This window comes from Diuraphis noxia, unplaced genomic scaffold, assembly GCF_037042655.1.
Source record: "Diuraphis noxia isolate RWA-SAM2 unplaced genomic scaffold, SU_Dnox_SAM2 contig0002, whole genome shotgun sequence".
Classification (NCBI taxonomy): Eukaryota; Metazoa; Arthropoda; class Insecta; order Hemiptera; family Aphididae; genus Diuraphis; species Diuraphis noxia.
Window position 1 is genome coordinate 51,664,058 of NW_028301712.1, and position 25,974 is coordinate 51,690,031.

At 29.5% G+C, this 25,974-nt stretch overlaps 2 protein-coding genes across 4 annotated transcripts; one reads left to right on the forward strand and one right to left on the reverse strand.

The window, feature by feature from the left end:
* The first annotated feature begins 362 nt into the window (after window positions 1–362).
* Window positions 363–7,143, forward strand: Mfe2 (peroxisomal Multifunctional enzyme type 2). 3 transcript variants are annotated; one of them, XR_016190302.1, is made up of 17 exons: window positions 363–536; window positions 1,255–1,326; window positions 1,576–1,713; window positions 1,781–1,933; window positions 1,995–2,139; window positions 2,202–2,329; window positions 2,433–2,549; window positions 2,629–2,759; window positions 3,255–3,378; window positions 3,443–3,606; window positions 4,506–4,629; window positions 4,765–4,937; window positions 5,040–5,216; window positions 5,646–5,780; window positions 6,337–6,540; window positions 6,619–6,719; window positions 6,782–6,906. XR_016190302.1 is itself a non-coding variant. In XM_015510865.2 (17 exons), exons 2-17 carry the CDS (start codon window positions 1,272–1,274, stop codon window positions 6,893–6,895), a joined length of 2,166 nt encoding a protein of 721 aa, XP_015366351.1. In that variant the 5' UTR covers window positions 367–536; window positions 1,255–1,271; the 3' UTR covers window positions 6,896–7,143. The 3 variants fall into 3 exon arrangements, 2 of the variants coding, with proteins under 2 accessions (XP_015366351.1, XP_015366350.1); XM_015510865.2 differs by having other exon boundaries at window positions 367–536; window positions 5,646–5,763; window positions 6,782–7,143; XM_015510864.2 differs by lacking the exon at window positions 363–536 and adding an exon at window positions 899–1,041 and having other exon boundaries at window positions 5,646–5,763; window positions 6,782–7,143.
* Window positions 7,144–7,295: 152 nt separating this feature from the next.
* Window positions 7,296–13,952, reverse strand: LOC107163427 (zinc finger TRAF-type-containing protein 1 homolog). The gene is made up of 6 exons (XM_015510863.2): window positions 13,316–13,952; window positions 10,617–10,855; window positions 10,319–10,530; window positions 10,038–10,198; window positions 8,696–8,898; window positions 7,296–7,654 (listed from the first exon to the last, which is right to left on the reverse strand). Exons 1-6 carry the CDS (start codon window positions 13,613–13,615, stop codon window positions 7,627–7,629), a joined length of 1,143 nt encoding a protein of 380 aa, XP_015366349.2. The 5' UTR covers window positions 13,616–13,952; the 3' UTR covers window positions 7,296–7,626.
* Between the last annotated feature and the right edge of the window lie 12,022 nt (window positions 13,953–25,974).

The window sequence follows — 25,974 nt, forward strand, 5'->3', positions numbered from 1 at the left end:
ACTCCACCTATAAAATCGTTGGTCGTAAACAATGATATATGAATTTGAATTCGAATTTAACACCATCCACTATAGTGGTATGATATTATACAGTTTATTTTTAATCTGTAATTTTATTTTTATTTTTAATAACTATTCAACCAATCGTTCTTATTGTTCTGGTTTTTAATAGATTGAATAAAAAACTTATGAAACAATAAAAAAATTTCCATTATACTTATTGGTCATTATAATTTATAGCTTCATCAATGTCGGCTCGCTACATCGCTATTCACTACAATATCTACATGGCGATTTGTGATAAGTGTTATCAAATTGCTGACGCCGCATATTGTGCTCACGAGTCACGAGTCATGACCCCGACTCTGAATATTCTGATAGTCTATGCCATAGCTATGTTTAGTATTTATGTTAAAAAAAAATTAATTATCTCATTGTTTCTTCAGTTTCTTGCATTGTGAAACGTGGAGAACCGAAAACGTCTTGTCGATTGGCCAGTGTCTGGTTGCGAATGTATGACAAAGACAGTTGATAATGTAATATATTATATATTTATATATAGTGGTTATTCTATAGTCTTTACTCATAACTCCAATTCAAATGATATGTTGGCAATTATACAATATTGTAGTAACAAATTTAAAATTCAGTATAATATATTAATAACTATTAACTAGCAATCACTATTCAACACTTCTTTAGTTCAAGGGTCACTAGTCAGTACTTCACTACTTTTGTAAATGTGAAATGTGAATGTTCGCATGGAAAATTGGAAAAGATATCTGTTATTGTTTGTTATCTGTAGTTGGCGTCCTTGAAAATTATTGTCTTCAACGATTTCTCTCGTAGTTTCGTGCGCTCTGAGTTTTTGAATAATAATTCTTATTAAATGTTATAGGTACATTTCATTCAAATTGCTCTTTAATTCACATCGATTTTGTATATAACAAATTCTATACCTTTGAAGCTCTTAATTTCTGGGGTTGAAGATCATATCTCAAAAATAATTATTCATTGTAAACATCACTTTTATTTAAATAGGTATCTACCAATATAATTATAATACAGAACTTAAAGTTACTTATATAATATGTAGTATAAAGTTTGATTTTCAAACAATTTATTAAATTTTTATTTTTTTATATTGTGTAAAAAATCATATCAACCTATTTGAATAGTGCATACCTGCATAATAAACCATTAATTATTTAGTAGTAGATATAACAACAACATATGTAATTTTTATTATTCTAGAAGTGTCTGAACATAATATGGACAAATTACGTTTTGATGGACGAGTGGTAATTGTTACTGGAGCTGGTGCAGGTTTGTGGCAGATAATATTAGTGTACCCATAACAAAATTAAGTGTCATCTTTTTAGCATCAATGTATAAGTATTAGTTTATGTATAGGCTCTATGGATTATTTTTATATTTTATACTGTCAATTAATAAATTTAATTTGTTTAATTTTTGAATTAAGTTAATATATTTATTAAATTGTAACATTTTGACATTTACATTAATTAAATACAAACTAAAATATTTTTTTGAAAATTATGTTTTAATTTTAAGGTTTGGGTAAAGCTTATGCATTATTATTTGCTGAGCGTGGAGCTTCTGTTGTCGTCAATGATCTTGGGGGTAGTCGATCTGGAGATGGTAGCAGCAGCAAAGCTGCTGATGCTGTTGTATCTGAAATCCGCTCTAAAGGTAAGTCGATTTCTGTAATAATTTATTTTTCACAAAAACATTATTTATTTTTCAAATTTATTATTAGGTGGAAAAGCTGTACCCAATTATGATTCTGTAGTTGACGGTGATAAATTAGTACAGACCGCACTTGAGAACTTTGGTCGTATTGACATAGTAGTGAATAATGCTGGAATACTAAGAGATAAATCGTTTGCACGAATTAGTGAATCTGACTGGAGTTAGTTATTAGTCCAATTCATTTTATTAAAAAATTATTAAAAATTGTTTTCTGGCTATAGATTTGGTACATGATGTTCATTTGAAAGGTGCTTTTAAAGTTACACAAGCTGCATGGCCACATTTTCGTAAACAAAATTATGGTAGAGTAATTGTCACAAGTTCTAATTCTGGCTTATATGGAAATTTTGGACAAGCAAACTACTCGTAATTAATTAAAATAATATTTATTTTTAATAAGAAGATGATATTTTTTATTTTTTTTCAAGTGCCGCCAAATTGGGCTTAGTGGGTCTTTGTAACACTATGGCTATTGAAGGTAGAAAAAACAATATCAACTGTAATGTTATTGTACCAACAGCAGCTTCTCGACTCACTGAAGATATTCTACCACCAGGTATTAAAATAATATTTTTAAAATGTCCAAAAAGTTCAGTTCTAAGTTATGGTTATATAAAAATGTATTTATTTTTATTTTTTTCATAATTATATTTTTTTAGATTTTTTTGCAGAATTGAAACCTGAGCTAATTGCCCCTGTAGTTGTCTGGCTTTGTCATGAAAACTGTGATGAAAATGGTTCTATCATTGAATCAGCTGCTGGATGGGCTACAAAATGTAAGACTTAAAACAATGTTATTGCTAAATTCTTTAGCCTATGAAAAAGCCTAACTTGCTGGGTAAAATACAATTGCAGGTCATTTGGTGAGGGGAGCGGGTGCTTTACTTAGACACAAGATTACAGAAACAGTGACTCCAGAAAATGTCCGTGATGTTTGGATTCAGTTGACTGATATGTCACAAGCAACTAGACTAGATTCTATTGAAGTAATTAAATTAATATTTTGGTACTTATCCATTATTTTAACTACAGACAGTCTAAATTTCATTATCTCAATCATATGATGTTGCTATACTGATTCTGTTATCTTGACTAACTTATTACCAATATACTCGTATTGTTAACTTTTATGTTAACCAGTATTTACATTACATTTCCAAAAGATTTGTTTTAATGTCGTATTTTTTTTAAAAATATAATAGCTACAGCGTAACAAGGTAGTTTTTTGATGGTAAATTTATTAAATTCATAATTTTAATTAAGAGTTAATACTAAATAATAAAAAAAATTTTGAATGTCAGTTAACCAATTATTAAACTTATTTCCCGTGAAGGTTGAATATTGAATGTTTCATAGTGTAGTTGATAGAAATTACGATGTAAGTGAGATAATGGGCAACTGGTGATGGTCAAGATAACATATAAGAACTAATATTTTTCATACCTATCTATACTGTTCACAAATACAATTTTTGACTGTAGGAAGCGTCTTCAACTTTATTAGGAGTTTTAGATGAAATCAAGTCAGGTCCAAAAGAACCTTTAAATGAAGCTAGTAGTGTGTTCAGCTACAATTACAGAGATTCCATTATATATGCTATTGGAGGTAAATTTTAAATATTAATTTTTTCTAAATGTATGATTTAATAAAAATAATATTTTATTCTTAGTTGGAGCAAACGTAAAAGAAGAAAGTGATTTACAATACTTATATGAATCTCATGAACATTTCTCTACAATACCTACTTATGCAGTTTTACCCAGTCTGATGGCTACTATGAGTAGTAGTTTGATAACTGAGGCAATACCTGGTAGAGAGTTTGATTTATCTCAGGTAAAAGTCATTTGCATGATTTGTTTGTGGTATATTATAAAACTTATGTATGAATCATTTAATACATTATTTAGCTTTAATTTTTATCGGATTTAATCTCTAAAATAAGAGAGAATTAAATCTAGGTAGCCAATAATATTTAATAAAAATAGTCTTTCATCATATATTGTACTTAATCTATATTAAGAGAACAGAAATCTTGGGTAATATTAGCAGCAATCCTAGTTAAGATACCATATTTTTAACAAACAAGAAGGCAAATTTAATTTTAATTTGTTTTTGTAACATAGAGGAAAAAAAATTATTGAAGTCTATACTACACAAAAATAAAACTTTTTTGTAAAATAGTTTCATAAAACAAATAAAAAATGGCATTATATGGTAAAATTTATTTCTTTTTTTCTGGTAAAAATTAAAATAACTATAACTAGTTTTCTTAATTTTTCTTGCAGTTTAAATTAAATTAAGTTTTCTAAATGTAAGAATAATTTAATTTTCTAACACATAATAACCAACTATAGTAATCCCAAGTGATTACTTGTAAAATACTTTAAATTTATTTGAAACATAAAATTAAAAAAAAAAAATCAATTATATCTTCCAAGCTTGCATTTGCATGTTGTACATAATTGTTTCATATATTTTTACAGCCATCAAACTCTTAATTAAAACAAGAAACTGAAGTTAGTCATCATCTCGCTACAATACTGAATCTAACTATGTACCTAAATATCACAAATACATTTAGCCATAAAGCTAACAAAGTTATTGAATGTAACATTTTTGTTAAAATTTTACGTTGCTAATTAGTGCTAATAAAATATTTTTGTAGTAAATTTGTATTGATTTATACTCAAAATTTGTATCTATTATTAAAAATATTATCTTATATTTTATAGGTTTTGCATGGTGAGCAATATTTAGAACTACACAGGCCTTTTCCAACTGAAGCAAAACTTGTAACTAAAATTTGTGTTTCTGATGTTTTGGATAAAGGAAAAAATGCAATTATTGTTGTTGATGGTAAATGTTTTATTTTTTAATTTCAATCATTCTTGATAAATTGTTATGAACAACTATTAAAAGCTTTGTATTTTATAAATTCTTTAATCTTTAGGTTATATAGTTCTTGATAATTTTCTTGTTAAATTTTTTTAGGTAAAACGTATGATGAATCTGGTGATTTGATTGTCACATCACAAATATGTACTTTTGTTGTGTCAGCTGGAGGATTTGGAGGAAAACGAGTTTCAAGTGTTATGATTCCAATACTCGATGAACCTAAACGTTCTCCAGATTCTACAGTTATAGAAAAAACGTCTGTTAATCAAGTAATAATTTTTATTTATGCAATTAGGTTAGATTATTAATTTATTTTTGTTTTAAATTTAAAATTATTTAAAATTGTACTATATTAAATATGTTGTTTTTAGGCAGCTGTTTATAGATTATCCGGTGATCTAAATCCTTTACACATAGATCCTTCATTTGCACTTGCTGCTGGTTATCAAGTACCAATACTTCATGGTTTAGCAACTCTAGGTATTTCAACAAGACATATACTCAAACAATATGCTGATAATGATTCAAAATTATTCAAATCACTTAAGGTATTCGTTTAATAATTTATAATGAAATTGTTGATTTCATTAAATTACATTTACATGAACTTCAATGGTTACACATCAAATAATTAAACCTAATAATTATATATTTAGGATTTATCTTTTGTTACATTTTTACTAGATAAAATATGTTCATTTATTTATTCATAACAGAAGACATAATTTTAATTTTAATTTGAAATTATAATTAGTTATTATGTCATATATTATCAACAATATTGCTACATGTTAATAATTTGACTATAAAAAACTACAATATCAGCATTTTATATAAAATTCCAAATAACTTAAAATATAGAAATCATAAGTCTAATATCATTGAACTATACTATGAAATATTAATTCTAAAAAATGAATGTGGGGAAAAATGAAATGGGAACAAACAACTCACTAATTAACTTCTTTGACCTCTAGGTGAGATTCAGTAAACCAGTTGTACCAGGCCAAACATTGTGCACATCAATGTGGAGAGAAGGGAACCGCATTCACTTCAAAACCACCGTATCAGAGACAAACGACACAGTTCTATCAGGTACTTTTTTATTTAAGGTAATGCAATTATTTGTTCTCATATTTCTCATATTTATTTTATACCTTAATATTTATTGTATTTATGTCTAGCCATCTAGATTATATTTATTTGGCCTTGACAGTTACCTTTGATAATTTAAAACTATATGTATAGTAGTTTAAATTTTATTTATGCCATCAATTAAATTACTTAACATATTAACCTATACAGTTACTTAACATATTGACCTGTACAATTAATATTTTCATATAGTTAAAAACAGAATGACTAGAGTTTTTAAAAATTATCATTGTTCAAATAAAAAGTTAAATTCAAAATTATGTTTTATCAAGCTTATCTTATATTTTCCATTGTAATATTTTTATTATTTTTCACTGTATTTGGTGTTATATTATTTGTAGATTTTATTTTTACTCGGTGAGTTTCTTGTTTCGTATTAAATATACAAATGTATATAAAAAAACATAGTTTTTCAAGGTCAACACTTAAAATTGATGAGTATAAATCAATGATAGTTTGTGAATATTTATTTTTAAAAATTTTTTATTTTAAATGATGATTGGTATATTTTAGGCGCTTACATGGAATTACACGAAGTTAAATTGCCAGCCAAGCCCCATGTGGTTTTATGCACTGCAAAAGTTGAAGAACTGCCTAGCGATGCAGTATTCCACGGTATGAAAGAACGTATAGAATCTAATCCAAGCTTATTAAAATCTATTAATGGAGTCTTCGTTTATCATATCACAAAAAGTGGTAAAGTAACTAGTACATGGAGTAAGTATAGTTTTATTAGAATTACATTAAAGTAAAAGATACTTGTTTCAATATTAAAATAATAAAATTAATAATTAGCTGCAGATCTGAAGACTGGTAAAATTTATCGGGGAGAACCTGAAAAAGGCATTAAAGCAGATACAACATTGACTATTGATGATTCAGACATGATTGATTTGGTAAGTATCCAAAAATTATATTTTTAATATAAATTTATAATATTATAAAAAATTTTATTCAGGCTCTTGGAAAGCTAAATCCTCAGATGGCATTTATGAAAGGTAAACTGAAAATCAAAGGAAACATCATGTTAGCTCAAAAACTAAAAGTTTTAAACACTGAATCTAAATTGTAAGGTGTTGGGAGTTTATGGAATTAATTAAAGATAAAGTTTATAGCATAGTGTTAAGGGTAGGGATTTTTTTTGGATCATTATTGTAAGAAATAGTATTGTTGGACATTTTTATATCTTTTATTTATTTATTATTAATGGTATTTTATAATTGATTTGTTACTTACTATTGTTTTAATTCTTTTCTTTTTTTACCATAAAATATTTATAATAAATCATTTTTATAAATATAAATTATCACCGTTGTTTTATTAGTATTTAATTATTAAAATGGTCAAATTACTTATCCCTCTCATATTCTTTTTTACTAAATATATGTGGTTTTATACTACAATTATTTAAAGTTAAATATTAAACATGTTTAGTATAATATAAATACAGTGAACAGAAAACTCAATAAATATAATAACTTTGATGTGTTACTTTATTTATGTCCAATAAAATATTAAAATACAATACAATAAGGAAAGATAAACGTGCTGTAGGGCAAGGTGAAACCATGAAGGAATGACGTCAACAATAACATAAAATAAAATAATAAGATAAAAATAAACTATAAAACTTTTAAAAATTAGCTTAATATGCTTTGTTAATTAAAAAACTATTATATCTATATACGCCTAGGTAAATAATAATGAAAAAACAAAAATAACCATTTCAATAATATAAGTGGAAACAGCTTTTTGATGATTAAAATATGTATTAAATAATTAATATTTATATTGATTTTGTGATTATTTCGACACCAAAAACATGATCAACCTAAAAAACAATAAACAAATCATTACATAATTTTTGATAGATAAGCAAAATTTATGTTTATGTTATCTTAATGAGTATCATTTAGCGATACCTATAGGGTAAATTAAATTATAGGTATAATGCAAATTGCAAATCAGATGCTTTTCTGAAATTGTTGATATTTTTGAAATTGAAGTTTGAGAGTTAATATACTTGAAACATTAAGGATAATAGTCTGTTAAATACTTTGTAAATGGATATGAGCTCAGTAATTATAAGTGAGCAACATTAAATATTATACAGTAACTACAACTTAGACCCGTTCTTACAATCTCCGGTTAAGTGTCGGTTAAGACTAACCGGTAGAATTCTATCGGTTAACTCATGATAAATTCTTCCGGTTAGTGTTATCAGGCACTAACCGAGCATTGTAAGAATGGCCCTTAATCAAGGTGTATACTCTATGTTTTTATATTGTCTTATAACTAACAAAATTAAAGTGAATAATATCTTTTAATGGACTATTATCCTTAGTATTTTAAGTTAATAACTCAGAAACTTTTTGTTCCAATTTCAATTACAAAACGTCAACATTTTCAGAAAATCTACTTGATTCACAATTAGTACAAAAAAATGTTCTTAATGTGATGACACTCTTTAAATGAAAAATCTAAGAACTTGTATATGCATAATTTTAACGAAAATGAGCGGAACATGTTTAAGGATCATTTTAAAAATGAAACATCTTATATAAACATTCTATCTAATAATTTAAATTTATTTTTACTAACTAATTTTCTATACTTATAAATTTGATATCTAGTTCATTAAAATTGTTTAAGCATGTTAAAATATGTTGTAGAACAAATTTTGATAAATAACATATCTAATTCAAATTTAACATTTTCAAATCTATACATTTTATACTAGAGTTAAAATTTTTTTCATTAATTTAAAATGAATGCATTCAATTAGTATAAATTTTAAAATGTTATATTAAGAAACAATATCTATTTTAATAATTCTTATTACCTAAAGGTTTATTATTTTTTTGTTTAATACCTCAAATTTATAGTTTTGGCTGCTAACAGCCTATTACATTCGGCTGAGTCTGGTAATGGCAATGTTACAAATTGTGTTTCTGTTTCATTCTCGTTGAATTCAAACTTATATATTTTCGGATTCACCTTCATATCACCAAATGGTCCTTTAACTACTAGATAATGGACAGACATAGGTGTGGGAATTTTGGTTTTCAGAATCAGCTATTTACAGATGATCAGCGTGACGACGACATAATTGAGGGCGCGTAAAGGAAACAGAGGAATGAATAAAAAAAAAAAAAAAATCAATTAGTATTTTCTGATAGTACAACAAATAACCTGCAAAAATTACCCTGAAATATTAGTAGTAAAATATGATCATTAAGTAAATTCGTTAAAAAGTATATTAGTCCGAATGCACCTGAAAAACAAAACTCAACCCAAATTATTATACACAGTGCTTCCAAATGTTAGCATAACTTACCAGGACAAGAAAAAAAGCAATTTAGTATATTTCTGACTAATGACTTACCAAAGCTTACCCTTTATACAAATAAAAAATGAATTTAAGAAAAAAATACAATTACAAGTTTTTAATAAATATGTTTATATTAACCTAGCAAGAATAGTTAACAAGAATCCGTAAAGTTTTACTTTGAGAATGTCGTAAAAAACAAAAACTGTTTATATAAAAAAATCCTGCGATCTGATCCATATCGGGCGTCTTTAATTGATGTTTCAGCCGTTGTTATCTCTTCGATGGTGTTAGGTAAAATGTGTCTAGACGTGGCAGACGTAGAGAAACGGGCAAAAACAAAAAAAGAAACACATTTTATAGATGGCAATATGAATTTTGTCGTGCATGTGCCGATTCAGCGATAGATTGATTTGAGTGTCCATACCATGAAGATGATGCAGTTGTAGTAGTAGTAGTACTAGTACTAGAAGTAGTAGTAGTAGTAGTGTGATCTTGAAAACTGTGAACGTTTATTAATATAACAAAAAAATATCTTGTCTCCTGTTTCATAATTATAAATGGATTATCGTTGTCACATTGACTATAGTTGAAAACGTGTCGTCCTTAAACGTTACAGTGATGACTAATGACATCCATATTTTTGTTGTAACCTAACACTGAAAGGACTGACAACACGGTACATGGATACTTGTGGTTGTGTTTACGCATTTGTGTATATTATGGGTTAATTATTGTTTTTTTCTTATATTAAATAGAACTTACCTGTTTTTTCTACGAAACAATGTTTTTCAAATTATATTATTTTAAAAATAGTATAGTGAATACAATACAAAAATTTAAAAATTAATACATTTTTTTCCTACAAATGTTGTACATAAATTACCTGGTATGACATGTGACGATCAATACTCAATGCTGGGTCTCTTTGCATGTTATTGATGCGGGTTTTGACAACCCACTGAAAATTGAACGCTGAAAATCGGGCGGTCTCATAATACAACTTGTGTACAAACTCTTCTGTTCGGTATGGTTTTAATTGCAAATCTAAACAATGGGTTTCATCAAATTAGGTATTGATTTAATTTAAATCTTAGTAGGTCAACTTAAGTTAATTACTATTGCATTAAAGCATATAGGTACTAAACTATATATTTTATGATTTACCATTAAATGTTATCTTTTCAAAACTCATCAAGTCAAATATGGTGTCATATAACAATTTCTCTTCCTGAAACTTTTGGTCCATAGCATCAAGCGCAGACATAACATCTTTTCCTGTAGTTGATGGGTGAGGGCACACTTTTTCGTGTTCAGATGCTTCATGGCTGGGTCCACGCCAAGGGCAGCCTATCTTACTATATCCACATTTTACTGGTCTAATAAATTAATGTTAGTAAAATATAAATATTTAACATAAGCACAACCAATTGTTCAGATAAAAATAAAATGTTTAACTGCTTACCTTTCCGCACAAAGCTGTTGTTCATGATGTTGTAATGTATTACGCGGGAATTCTTTGGCGCAAAACTGACACTCTGATGGCAGTTCACTAACTGCTTTCTCAACAGCCAAGTTACGTGTGGCTGTATTTTTTGCAATGTCCACACGACAATTGGGACATGTAGCCATTTCATCTCGTAAGCGTGCATCAGCCAACAAATGAGCAAAGCATCCAGCGCACATTAAATGCCCATTTGTACACTGTAAACAATGATAATTAAGTTTGTACACAGAACACACGTCATAGATTATTATATTATAATACAAAGTATAAGTCTGGAAGCATAAATTTGAATTTTTAGTCAATTAAAATGATCAAAAACTGCACTTAAATCATATTTTATAGTACCATAGTCCATAAATAGATCAAGTATACTTAAGGTTTCTATACAATTTCTTTACCAAATTCTAAGTAAAATAAATGTGGAGCAGTAAAATAGTTATGTCGGGAAGCATGAACATCTAACGAATCAATAGTGAGCTAATGGCTAAACATGATTTAGTGGCCCATGATTGGACCATTAAATTAATAAATTTATCATTTGTTTTTACCTACTGGAGACTACTAAAGCACAAAACACGAAGTACAAAATATGTAATGTTTCATTGTAAATTTCTAAACCCCAATCGAGTAGAAAAAAAGAAGGAAGCACTTGATGATGTACACAGCTACTACCCTTGAGTTTCCGAGATCGAGTGTTTTCAAATTTTTAGTTAATCTTCAAATGCCCTCCAATTCACGGGCTTCCATTAAAATACCCAAAATGTATTTTACCTAATGCAAAATAACAGATCGTCATATAAGATAAAATCGTCCAAATAAACAAAATTGAAAATAACCATCATTTTTTAATGTGGGGTGTTTTGTTTTGGAAAATATCCATTAAAAATAACTTTATAAATAAAAATGTTATAAAATATTTAGTAGGTGACATGTGATAATGGTTGAATGGTAATAAAAAAAAAAAAAAAACAGATTAGCGAGCGACAAATGTCACATCGGAATGCTAGAATTACTGGACAAATTATAATTAATTTAGTGTAGGCACGACTGCACGAGGTACCTATTGCAATATTGATACAATACGCTAATAAAATAAAATAAATTATAGCGGTCTAAAAATATATATATTTTTGTTTTTATCAGCTAATTCGTCTTAAAAAGTCGTTGTTTTTTTCCAGCATGTCAGCGTCGTAACACAAAATTAAATATCAACTTTTTTTTTTAAGTGACTTTTTACCTGGGTATTTTCAAAGTACCTTAAAATCACAGTCCTAAGGGAACATTATGTTTAGTCGTTTATAGTGAGCGTTGATGATTATTCAAATGTTATGCGGCTGTACCACTTAAACCATATAAATGATAATAATATAATAATTGTATTTTTGTTGGGATAATTACTATTAAATTGTATTAATTGCCAACAGGGCAATAGCCAATTTCGAACACGAGCGTATTCACGTCTAAGACTGGGGCTATACATGGTGTTTTCCGCTGAAGTCAAAACTCATTATTTTATATTGAAGTAGCTATACACGACAGATGACGTAATGAGCCGCGAAAAACTCCGTTTGGCGTGTTATAACTTATAGCCTTTAGCCTTAAGCCGGATTCCCACGACTGGTGTACTTGCCAAATACGCCAATAATTGTACATTTGACCAGTGCACGAATATGGTGCTCACACGTCTGGCGTACTTGACAAGTACGCCAATACCGGAGCACTAGTGCAAGTAGCCAAGTACACTGTTATCTGTTCCCATTGCTGGCTGTTATACGAACCGGTCGTGAGATCAATAATACAAGTATATTGGCCGTTCCTTTGACTTGTGTCACATTTACCGACAATCGCCGGGAACGACACCAGTGACAAATAATTGTACAAGTATGGCGATCCGACGGCATGGCAAGTAACCACCAGTGCCAAATATTGGCCAAATACACCAGTCGTGGGAATCCGGCTTTAGCCAAAAGTACACACGACTTGAAAGACAGATAACGGAAAGACCCATCCGACTAACGACGTTCAACGATTATCATCGGCCCGAAAATGTATTTGTATACATAATTATAAAATTGTACACGATTTTTATCAATCGCGTGGTGTCGGACTTTGTACCGTGGACATTGGACCGCTAATTACTTTGGGAATTCACGCGAATTCATTGACAAACACGCTGCTGCCGCGAAAAGGACGTCTCATTTAGATTGGGAAATGGCAAAAAAGTCCGTCCCTCTAACACGAAAATATAACAGTAGTGTCGTCATCGTAACACGCAATAATGCGGAAACAAATGGACGAAATGTAGAAATAATAATATTTTTTAAATCATTGTATTATAACAATGAGCGAGGAAAGCCAATAAACGTGATTCGCGCGCGCATAATTTAATGTCGTTGACCCAGGGACTATACTAGGTATAGTCACAGCAGTGGCAAGTCGGTCAGCTGGTACGACGATAACAACAATAATAATAATAATGATAATAATAATAATAATAATAATAATAATAATAATAATAGTTATAATAACAACAACAACGAGACGAGTGGATGGACACGAGCTTTTAAATATAGAAAATAGAACACGTGACCGTCGGGTGGTTGGGACTGTTGGGAGTCAGGATGGCGCGCAAAGGGTGCGAAATCGCCAATTCTCACCTGATAGATAGACGACCTGGGCAAGTCCAAGCACACGGCGCAACACAATATACCTCCCAGCCTATGCTCCAGTTTCTCTGAAGCAGTGTGCTGCTTGTCGACGCCACCGCCGCCGCGGCCGAACACATCGCCACCACCACTGGAAAGTTTGGCCTTTTTCGGGTTAGGTTCGCCGTCGTCTTTGGTGATAGACACGTTCTGCTGCTGCAACTGCTGGCCATCCGTGGCCACCGTCATGTTGTCCGACTGGCCGCCCGTCTCCAATGCGACCGTCTGCGCCGAACCTTCACCGTCCGACATTGTCTACTTTTCCCGACTGGTTTCTAGAAAAACCGCAGTGCGTGTGCAACGAATTGGGTTTGAGCACACCCAACGGTTGTGTGTCAGAATAATGTCGTCTACTGGGTATAGACACTTTACGATCGTCGCAGGAATGTATAAACGTGACACTCGATTCTCAAAGGCGAACTCGGAAACAAAAAAAAAAACAATTCGTAAGGAATTGAAAAAAAATTTGTGTCTAATAATATTACGTTCGACTGGTGCGTGACGAGTCAGTGGTACGGGAAAAAGGAAAACGACAAAAAAATAAAAGAAAAAACCAACTTACTGCGTCGTAATAATAAATACAACTTATCCAGCGGGCTGGCGGGCGGGCGGCTGACCGGGCTGAGTAGAGTCAGCTGTTCGATCGGGCCGTGCGCTTCAAGGACGACGGACACGCGCATGCGCTCGCTTACGGACTTCATTTTCCTCCGGCTGTTGGCGATGCTGATGGGCGGGCGGGCGGTGTGCTTCCCTTGGGCGGTGACGGCGGCCCTTGTCCGGATGACGTGACACGTCGCTACGACGCAAGACCAAAATTTAATGCGCGATTATTACGGGTATTGATTATATTTTGATTATCGCCGACGGAATGCGTGTGCTCGTCGTAGCGCACTGCTGGTGCACCATAAACTATAAAGTAATATTACTCTATGCGTTGTTCGAAATGTTGAGACTCCCCAAAGATATATTATTACTTTTTTTTTCATAGTAATATACTTTTACATTGTTGCGGGAACTCCTCCCTCCTTCTTCTCATCGAACGCCGTGTAAACACTCTCTCGACATGCAATCTGTGTTGTGATATTAATGGACACTATTGTTTGTTTTATAGTTTTTTACTATAAATTATAACACTATAATATTATAATATATTATTAGTGCACTGAAAGTTTCAAACAATTTTTATTCATAGGAGAGTAAAAATTCTTCAACTTTACGCACAAAATTTTTTTCCATGACCTTTTTCTAAAATTTATCGATCGTACTACCTGTAGTATATTAATGTGTAGTATTACTAGGGGACGTAGGTAGTAGGTACAGTGCACTACTACCATGGTAGTGCGATTAATAAGCAAGCTATAAAACGTTGGCGTTAATATTTCGCGCGATGAACTGTCGCGAAGTAGTACTGACCTAATCAGTAGGATGGCTAATAAGTCTTAAATTATATTTTTAAAATATGAACAGAAAGATCATTGCTATTTTAGATTTTGAGCAGAGCGATAAATATTTTGCTTTTACAATGTTGTTATTTTTTGTGTACACAATAAATTGTCGAAATGATGCTTCAATTTTCTACTTCAGTATCTTTTCCAGTTGGAAACTGAATCTAGTTGGTGCTTTGGTGACGTCAAATTTTGAAATTTTTACGCAAAATCAATTTTGAGAATATCGATCTAAGAATCTGAGATATCAGTGTAACTCTAAAAACGAATTACTGTAGATACATGAAATTTTCATTGAATGTATAAACTGCCATTTTCTATACTTGATAAAATATTCAAATATTTTTAAAATATTTATAGACATTTTAAATTTTCCGTTTTCTTCATTTTTAGATTCTGAACGAAGTGATGAATGTATTGATTTTAAAATGATATGTTTTTTTTTTTTTTATGTTTGTTTTTGTGTCAATTTCAAACTTTGGGGGTGGTTTCCGATGTAAAAGTGAATATCCTTGGTGCAATATAGAGGTAAAAAGTAAACATTTTCCAACAGTTTTCAAAAAAATCGAGAAAAACAAAAAAAAAATGACAGAAAAACAGGAATTTTCGAAAAAATCGATATTTTTTTATGGTTGTAATTCAAAAACTAATCACTGTAAATATTTGAAATTTTCACCAAATGTTAATGTTAGTAATATCTATATACAGTTTAATTTTCGACTTTTTTTGAGTTATTTATAGACCACTGAAATTTTCGATTTTTGTGTCGGTAAAAAAATGTTGGACAACCAAAAAAACATTAAAATTTAATACAAGGTTCCTAATGAGTTGTTCTAAATGTAGATAAAAAAAATTCAAAAATCGTTAGTCACAATTTTTTTTTATAAGCGTTTATAGTTCAAATTTTCACGAAATCAGTCGAAAACGCGAAAATTTGCAAGTAATTTTGAAGTTGAAAAATCATAAAATTTTTTGTGTTTATAACTAAAGATTAAAAATACAACACTAAGTTTTCTATTAGTTTTCCCTCAAGAAGTAGCTATAGAGAAAACTCGAAACTATAAATTATAGGAAAAATTTTAAGTGCGTTTGAATTAAAAATTTTTACGAAATAGCGTACGATAACGATTTATCCTGAAACAAATTTAAATATTTGTTATTATTCAAAAAGTATAAGTTGTAGATACTTGGAAATTTTACCAGTTATTTAGCTTGACATTTTCTATACATGATTTAATTTTCAAAATATTTTGACTTTTTTTGAGATATTTATAGACGACTGAAATTTTCAATTTGTCTGAAAATTTTTTTTGGCCCTATCAAAATACTTGAAAATTTAATACAAAGTTCCTCATAAGTTATTCTTATAGTGATTAAAAAATTATAAAAATACATAGGTACGATTTTTTTTTATTAGGATTTGAATTTCAAATATTGACTTAATACGTAAAAATTACGGCAATTTTCAAATTATCTTAGATCGAAATTCATAAAAGTTTTTCTTTTTAATTCTAAGATTTGAGAATTTAATACAAGGCTCATAATGTAGTTTTACAATAGCAGTTGAAAAATAAAATAAATGTATAGCCACAATTTTTGTTTTACATGTATTCAAATTTTAATTTTGACAACATACGTAAAAATCACGAAAATTCGTAAATTATTTTATTCTAGAAATTCATAGAAAATTTTCCTTTTAAACCTAAGTTTTGAAAATTTAATACAAGGCTCCCAAAATATTCTTACAATAGCAGTTGAAAAATCAAGAAATGTATAGTCACATTTTTTTTTTTATAAGCATTTAAAGTTCAAATTTTGTTTACATACGTAAATTACGAAAATTCACAAATTATTATAAGCTAGAAATTCATAAAAAAATTTCTTTTTAAATCTAAGCTTTGAAAATTTAATACAAGATTCCTTACAAATTTGTCAATCTTTATCACAAAAAAAGCGTCCACCGGAAATTCAAATTAAATTTTTATTAGCATTTGAATTTCAAATATTGACAAAAATTCGTCAAAACCATGAATATTTGCAAATTATTTTGTAGTTCAAAATTCATAATATTGTTTGTATTTATATCTAAGGTTATAAAATTTAACACCAAGTTTTCCATAAGTTTTGCTTCAAATAGCTATAGAGAAAATTTGAAGCGTCATTATAGGAAAAATGTTTTGAGCGTTTGTGTTTTAAATTTGTATGAAATCGCGTAATGATAACGATTTATCCTCAAACCAGGTATTCGTATATCTATGATAATATAAGGTATTATGAATATGATAACTACATGATAACTACACTAATTGATTAACCATGCCATATGCAAAATGCGTCTTAATTGAAAAATAAAATATTTGTTTCAAAATAGAATACAGGGTGATTCTTTTATCAAACAACACTCATTATTTCAAAAACTATTGAATTTTTTCAAAATTTTGGAACCATCTTGTTCTAGAACTATATATTTTTTAAATATTTTCCCCCTTATATTTATCAGGTTAACCATTATCAACTTTTGATTTTCAAATGACAACCTATACTTAAAATTTGATAAACTAAAAAGGCTATTTTTTCAATGAATTTTCATTTTTCGTCAATCCGTTTACAAGATATAGCCTCCCAAAGTTGGATGGTTTTGGGTGGTGTTTGTGTGTTATAGGTGTATGTTAGGTGGTATTTACACACAAACACCATATAAGTGTTGTTTGATAAAAGAATCACCCTGTATATGACAATATTTAAATATAATATATCCTAGACTGACAAATCATCTCCGTTCAGAATCGTTTTTCGTATACAATGATACCTATCATTGCATTCAAATTTAATCCCATTCATTACAGTAACCTACAGTACAGCAGAGCGACATCCACGACTAACCCGCTTTTTTTATATTGCACTTTTAATCATAAATCATATTAGAACCTAAAGTATAATAAATGCAATAAAAACTATGCAATAATACTCTAAAATAGCAAGTATCTCCTTTAAAATGTATTGAACTGCAATGATGTCCTTTAAAATTACCAAAAATTTCTTTTAACAATTATTAAGTGAAAAAGGCTACAGACTTCACAAAATAAACGCGATGATGATGTAATACACCAACTGACCAATTAGTTATTATTAGTTATTACTGATTGGAGTTCATAAAATTATAAATAGTAAAATTGACAAAATCGACAAAATATGATAAATAGTATAGTAGCAAAATGTTTTAAATTACCAATTAAATTTAATCTAAAGTTTGAAAATGTATATTTTGTATAAATATGCACTAAAAATTAACAAACATTACTTAAACATTATAATAAATAATAATTACTACCCAATGGTATAACCCTTCACTCAAAAGAAAAGAAGAAACAGTAATAAATAGACTACGGATAGGACACACTAGATTCACTCATGGTTTCCTCATGGCCAAAGAGGAACCTCCCATCTGCACAACCTACGGAACAAATCTCACTGTCAAGCACATCATATCGGACTGTATAAAGTATATAATCAAGAAAGGATCAAACACGGGATATCACACAACCTCGATGCAGCCCTTGGAGCCTGGAGATCAAAAACTTGAAAATTTAATACAAGGTTCCCCATAAGTTTTTAAAATAATAGTTGGAAAATAGTAAAAATACATTGGCACGTTTTTTTTTTTTTTTTATAGCCATTTAAGGTTAAAAATTTGACAAAATTAATTTAATTCAAAACTTACAAATTCTTTGGTCGTTAAAAATGTATAAAACATTCAACTCTTATAACTTATAGCCAGAGGCGTTTTGAATGTTTTATACTTAGTGGTGCAAGACGCCAAGACAGTATATAGACACCCATTCACCTCCAACCCACCACCATCATCATAGAAATTTCAAATAAATATTTTTTTTAATTAGTTTATAGTTTATAATTATAAGGCCCTTATATTCTTAACTCGACGCTTTCAACAGTTTCAGCCACGATTATCATTTATCATATGTCATTGATTATAGGTACTTTATTACTTTTTTCATTTATTGAACATTAAAATTAAACATTGCGGTCAGCACATGCTCAACCAAGACCACCCACCCCCCTAACATTGGTGGTGCAGTGCACCAAAAATAGTATACTCAAACCGCCTCTGCGTATAGCTAAGAAATTAAAATTTAAAACAAGGTTCCATGTAAATAAATAATTCTTTGGCAAAAAAAATTAAAAGCCGTACAAAAATAGTTTTCTTTTAGTTACTTTAAGTTAGAATTTAGATGAAATTATATATTGAATAACTTAGAATAACAATTTTACCTATATTATTGCAAGTTAAAAATATTATTTGTGGGTACTTAAAATTTCTAGAGCATTATACTTTATATTGTAACTGCAGTATAATAGTTAATGTCGTTAATGAATTATACTAATACATTATAGCAGTGCCGGCCTTAGGCAGGGGCTAGCGGGGCCCCTGCCCCGGGCCTCGCGCTTTTGTATGACATTTTGGGCCTCGCGTAAATGAAATTATTCATTATTTTATACTATAATTTTTCGGCGAAATTAAAAAAAAATAAATAAAAAAATATACGATTTAAATTTAATGGACAGATTACATACAGTAAACAAAGAAACAGATGTCGTTATGAGTTTTATTATTATTAGTTTATACCATATACTATACATTATTGATTGACTTATCGATTGATGTATACTTGTGTTGGAGATTCCGATGCTATACGTAATACGTATATTATTGTAATAAAATCATTTTGTCAACGAAAACGATTTCAAACAATACTAATTTATTATATTGTTATAATGTTATCGTGTTATTGTGACAATATCACGAAACCCGGCTTATATCTGTTCCAAAGTTCACATATTAATCGTTATGCCGCTCGGATAAAATTTAATTTGACATTTAGGAAATCGTTCATTTTGCGTGGCGCATTCGTTCTAGTAATCAGAATCTTCATTTCGTCATTTAGTAAGTACTAATTCTTATTGATATTTATATTATATGTGTAATACTATACAAATATGATAATTATTAAGTTATAGTAAATAATAGTTCTAAAATCTTAAATAACTGTAGCCAGTGCAGAACGATCTTTTTCTAAATTAAAACTTTTTTTTTTTTTTAGCTTTTACAGTCCGTTTAGGACCTTCGCTGCCTCAACCACATCTTTCCACCTATCTCTGTCTTCACTATCTTCAATCCTTATTAATTCTTCTGATACTTCCGTGAGATCCGTTTTCACTCTGTCCTCCCATCTTTGTCTTGGTCGGCCCCTAGGTCTTTTACCGTTTAATCTTCCAACGAAAATATTTTTTGCAATACCGTCCGATCTCCAAATATGACCCGCCCATTCTAACCTTTTGCTTTTTAGATACGAACTTATAATGGGTTTATTGAACATTTGGTATATTTCTTGGTTAGTTCTTCTTCTATATTCTCCATTCTCAATTACAGGGCCATATATTCGACGTAGTACTTTTCTTTCAAATATGTTTAACTTCTCCTCATCTCCCTTAGTTACCGACCAGGTTTCACAGCCATACGTCAAGACCGGTCGTAAAAAGCTGGAATATAAATATTCCTTTGACTTCCTGGACAAAAGTTTCGACTTAAACAATTTCGCAAGTGCATAATATCCCTTGTTTCCTGATGCAATTCTCAATTTGATTTCGTTGTGCATATTATTACGGTTGTTTATATTAGTTCCTAGATACTTGAAATCTGTTACTTGTTGGAAAACATATCCATCCACTAGCATATCATCCAGAGCCCTCTCTTCTCTTGATACTACTAGGTATTTGGTCTTTTCTCGATTGACTTTTAATCCTATAGGTTCTGCTGCTTTGATTAGGTCTGCAGTTCTCATTTCCACATCAATTCGAGAACTACCAATTATTACGATATCATCTGCGTATGCTAAAATAGTGTTCTGTTCCAGAATTTCCATATTTTGTCTAGCAGGGAGAGATCTAATTACTTTTTCTAAAGCCAAATTGAAAAGTATTGGAGAAAGCGCATCTCCCTGTCTTAGGCCAGCCCTGACTTCAAAACTTTCTGACAGTGTATTTGCAAATTTTACTCTACATTTTGTTTCGGTATTGCACTCTTTTATCAGCTGGATTAGTTTGGTTGGTATACCAAATTCCTCCAGTGCTTCCCATAGTTTTCTTCTTATAATACTGTCGTACGCCTGTTTGAAGTCCACGAAGCAAAGATGCACTTCTCTACCATACTCATAGTACCTTTCTAACAATTGTCTGGTACTAAAAATGGGATATGTTGTAGATTTCCCTCTCATAAAGCCGCTTTGGTAGTCTCCAATTATGTCGTTAGTATAGACTTCAAGCCTTCGCAGGATTGCTTTCGACAGAACTTTATAGCAGGTGTCTAAAAGTGAGATTCCTCTATAGTTTGATGTTTCCATCGGATCTCCTTTTTTGTATATCGGGCAAATGATCGCTGTTTTCCAGTCGTTCGGGACTTTTCCACTTACCCATATTTCCTTGATCAATAGCCAAATCTTTGATATTAATTTTGGGTTAGCTGCTTTAATTAATTCCGCATTGATATTGTCCTCCCCCGGTGCCTTATTGTTTTTTAGAGATTTAATTATCTGTGTTATTTCTTCATATTCTGGTTCTGGTAATTCTGGCTGTACCGAGTAGTTAGTGGTATGTTCTTGATATTCCTCTGAGTGTACAACCTCGTTAGTAGTACTCAGTAATTCTTTGAAATGTTTCCGGAATTTTTCAACTATATTTGATTCCTCAGTAATCAAACAGCCATGAGCATCTTTAACTATGTTGGTTTTGGCTTTAAAACCCTCCTTGATAGATCTGCATTTTCCGAAAAATAGCCGTGGGTTCCTTCTGTGTTCTTCTATGTTTCTTTCTAAATTAAAACTAATAAAATCATATTTAAGGACATCAATGACTCAAGAAAGGCTAACTTTACTTGCAATATTATCTATTGAAGAAGACATAGCTTCAAATTTGGACTACAATGAAATAATAAATGAATTTGCGAGAAATAAAGCAAGGACACTGAACTTTGTTTAACTTAGCTATAAGCGTCAACGTTCAGTGTATTTTTACTTTTTAGTGTGTATAATATTATAATATTTTAAATAAACTAATATCTAATAATAAAATATTTATTGAAATTATAATTTTTAATGATGTATTATATTATTTATTATTTAGATTCTGATGCCAAAAGCACCATATTATTATTGGGCGGAGACGGTCTCAACAATTTACCAACTAAAACATTATAATTACTGTTTGTCGACTTACAAATAATAAAAAAAAAGTCTTTACTATAGGCCTCATCTAAAAAAAATTGCCCTAGGCCTCGCTTTACCCTAAGGCCGGCTCTGCATTATAGTATATTATTGTATACCTATAATACCTACTATGAATAAGTGAGTCTGGTACATAATGAATCCGATTTCATAAATTTTGGATTTATTTTACCTATAGGTATCCAGATTTTTTTACTAATTAAATATTAACAATTATAATTATATCGACGTTACAAGATCAATGTAATGGCTCATACTCCGTAGATAAAGAGTTATACTCATGAGTCATGATATATGTATACCATGAGTCCATGATAATACCTATAACATATAAAAATTGTGGTTTTTCCTTCAGCCTATTAATTTTTCAGCCAAACCAAAAAAAAATGTATTTACCTTTACCTAAAATTTATTAAAAATTCAAATTGTATAAATAATATATTATTCGTCATTAATTGTCGTTAGTATTATAGCTATTCCAGGCTTACCTAAATAATTATTATTATTGATATAGTCAGTGGCGGCTTGAACTTTTTTTCCCTCGAATCACGTTTAATATTTTTACACCACCCACCCTAAAATATAGTTATTAGTTATTACTTATTATTGTACATTATCTGCTGAGTACACATATTATATTTATTATTTATAATTTAATATTTAAATACCAACCTGCAAAAATGGTCCAATCTACCTTTTCCAACCATAAGACCTACCCACCCAACCACCCTTTAATATATTTGTGAATCACGTGATTCAAATATACTCCCTTCGAGCCGCCACTGGATATAGTATTATATAATATTCTATTCAATTATGTGATATTTGGCGATTATCTATATACCTATTTAGTTGGGTGCCAATGAATTAATACGTCCAAATTTCAAATATCAAACGCATGTGTAAATTTCACACTTAACTATTTAAGAAAAATATCACTCGCTGTACTGACCTAGATAAATAGGTACATGTTAACACCAAAAAAATATAGATATTGAAAATAGGTCATCACATAAGTCCCGTATAAGTATATCACTATATTATGTGTATATATGTTATGTGAGACTATGATGACAGATAAATATTTAAATATATTTTTTCTACAATAATCTATAAGAATTTGAATTCATAAATTCCTCATGGATTACTCCTAAAAAAAAATCGTATTTAGATGTATTAATGTTGATTATAGCTATTGCTACGAAGATGATTTTGCGGTGATATAAGATTTTATAGGAGTATTTCGCATGTACATTCTAAAATGTTTACTCATTAATGAAATAATGAGCAATATGAATATTTCTTATAAATATAATTAAATTAGTTGGTACCTGTGCTACATACCTTTATGTTTTGGTATTACCTTATGCTTAATGCATTATACATTTATAACAATAATTAACACTGTTTTTTTTTTTTAAATTAAAGCATGATATATTTTTTTTCAACAAATTCAAAAAATACCTGGTATTTGATATAGACTTTTTGGATAAAATATGATGACGATCGACGGTGTACAATGTACCTACATAGCTAATACCTACCTATAGACTATAGCTAAGTATACTTGTACATTATATTACCTAAATGTTATTAAGATACATATATTTTATTGTATACACGTCCATGTATTAGTATTTAATGTGTATATAAATTACGTAATTATGAGCTAAAGATAATTTTTTTTACACTTGATAACAACCTAAACCTATCATTGTTAAGTGGTTTGCTGTGTAAGATGTTAAATGTAGTTGTGGTAGCAATATAATATAATATTATGTGACATGAACACGATTTACCTATCGACATAGGCCACATAATAGCTATATACACTATAGTACTATACCTACCATGGATCTATGAGTCAGTGATGTGTATTGTGTATAAGTATTAAGTGTAGCTATTATAAATAAAATTGATGATGCTCAAATAATTTTAGGTGACCTACCCTTCATCATAATATATTTCTATGCCGACCTATAAAATATATCTTATTTTTTTTTATATCAATACCAATCCATCCATATTTAAGATGTTGCTTGAATAGCACTTGAACCCTATATATAATGTTACAACCCACTGCTACGAGCATATTCTATAAAATATCTGTACGATTATACGTATTACGTATACAAATACAATATAGATAGATTTATGCTCATTAAATATTATATAAGTACGGAAAAAAGCGTTTAAAATTATCACTTCAGTAGCCATTTAAAATTGTTACAATATGTTTACTTAATACGAGGAAGTCGTTGAAATAGAAATTGATCCGTTTTTATCTTTATATAAATCAAACATCCGTTCGTATAAATCATACAACATAAAGACATAAAATACCGATCGTTGATCGCACAAAAAAGATGAATTGTTCATCTGACCGCAATGCCGCATCGATATTATTTAGTCTAGAGTCTAGACACATATTGATATTATACTAATTAGGTAAGTATGTAAATTTATTATAGTTAGGTATCCGTTAAAATCTGGAATATCTAAATAGTGCTTGACCTCGAAACAAAAATAAATACAATTAATACGGTCTGTCAATTATAGTTTAATTTTCTAGTTGAGAAACTTAGCTTAATGCTTAATTGCCTATACCACCCTATAAAATTGCATTTAGGTATTACCGTTAACACAAAATTACATTTACCGTAGATCTTGCCGATCTTGGTGTTAAAAATTATAATAATACTACTTATACAGAGTGATTTTTTTATCATGAACCATCACTCATTATTTCAAAAACTATCAATGTTTTTGAAAATATTTTTTTACAAAGTTTCATGTTGTTAAAAAAACAACGTTTTTATTAAAAAATTATGTTTTTTAATATTTTTTATCCTTATAATTTTTTAAGTTTTTTACTTTTTTGAATGACAACCTAGAGTTTAAATTTCATATTCCAAAGCAGAATATTTTTCTAAGTATTTTGATAGTAAAAATTGAATTTTGGATGAGTAGTTTATGAGTTATAAGTATTTAAAGTTTAGATTGGCACAGTGGAGTGGTATGGGGTTACCCCGCAAAATGTTTGTCCACTACTCCACTTCTCTAAACTTTAATAACTCATAAACTACTCGTCCAAAATTCGATTTTTACGTATCAAAATACTTAGAAAAATATTCTGCTTTGGAATATGAAATTAAAACTCTAGGTTGTCATTCAAAAAAGTAAAAAACTTAAAAAATTATAAGGATAAAAAATATTTAAAAATATAATTTTTTAATAAAAACGTTGTTTTTTTAACAACATGAAACTTTGTAAGAAAATATTTTCAAAAACATTGATACTTTTTGTAATAATGAGTGGTTCATGATAAAAAAAATCGCCCTGTATTATGTATAGCAGGCGTACATAATATTATGTTATGTATGTTTTATTCCAACGGAAATATATATATATATATATATATATATATGCTAGCCTATGCCTAAGTGAATATATGAACAATAATAACCTAGCCTAAGAAAATCTCACTCATGTCGTAGTACCTCCACTGGGAGGCGATTGTAGAAATCCGCCAAATCTGCCATTGTATATATTATTTATCTTAGCTTCTATCATCAATAATTATTCTTATTGTTCTCCTTTGAAACAGATTGAATAAAACATAAGAAAAAAGAAAAAAATATATTATTAAAAGGAAACGTTATAGCACTAATAGTATGATCAGTTATTAATTTATTATTATTATTAATATTTGAACAAAAATCGGGTAAGTTTCACTGTTGGATGGGTTTCGACTTTCGAGTAATCGAGTCCACTTCGTCATTGAGTTATAACTTAAAAATGACTGATAAGTGATGAGTGTAGGTTGTAGGAATGCGATAAAACTATTAAAAACAATATACATCACAAC

What these genes read in the sequence shown, in the direction of transcription:
- LOC107163427 (XM_015510863.2), bottom strand. Translation starts at nt 13,615, where the DNA reads ATGTCGGACGGTGAAGGTTCGGCGCAGACGGTCGCATTGGAGACGGGC. An exon ending in TGAAAAGATAACATTTAATG is followed by an intron (nt 10,199 to 10,318) that starts GTAAATCATAAA and finishes CCCATTGTTTAG; the next exon opens with ATTTGCAATTAAAACCATAC. An exon ending in GCCAAAACTATAAATTTGAG is followed by an intron (nt 7,655 to 8,695) that starts GTATTAAACAAA and finishes ATTGTTTTTTAG; the next exon opens with GTTGATCATGTTTTTGGTGT.
- Mfe2 (XM_015510865.2), top strand. Translation starts at nt 1,272, where the DNA reads ATGGACAAATTACGTTTTGATGGACGAGTGGTAATTGTTACTGGAGCT. An exon ending in TGAAGATATTCTACCACCAG is followed by an intron (nt 2,330 to 2,432) that starts GTATTAAAATAA and finishes ATATTTTTTTAG; the next exon opens with ATTTTTTTGCAGAATTGAAA. An exon ending in AATTATTCAAATCACTTAAG is followed by an intron (nt 5,217 to 5,645) that starts GTATTCGTTTAA and finishes TTTGACCTCTAG; the next exon opens with GTGAGATTCAGTAAACCAGT.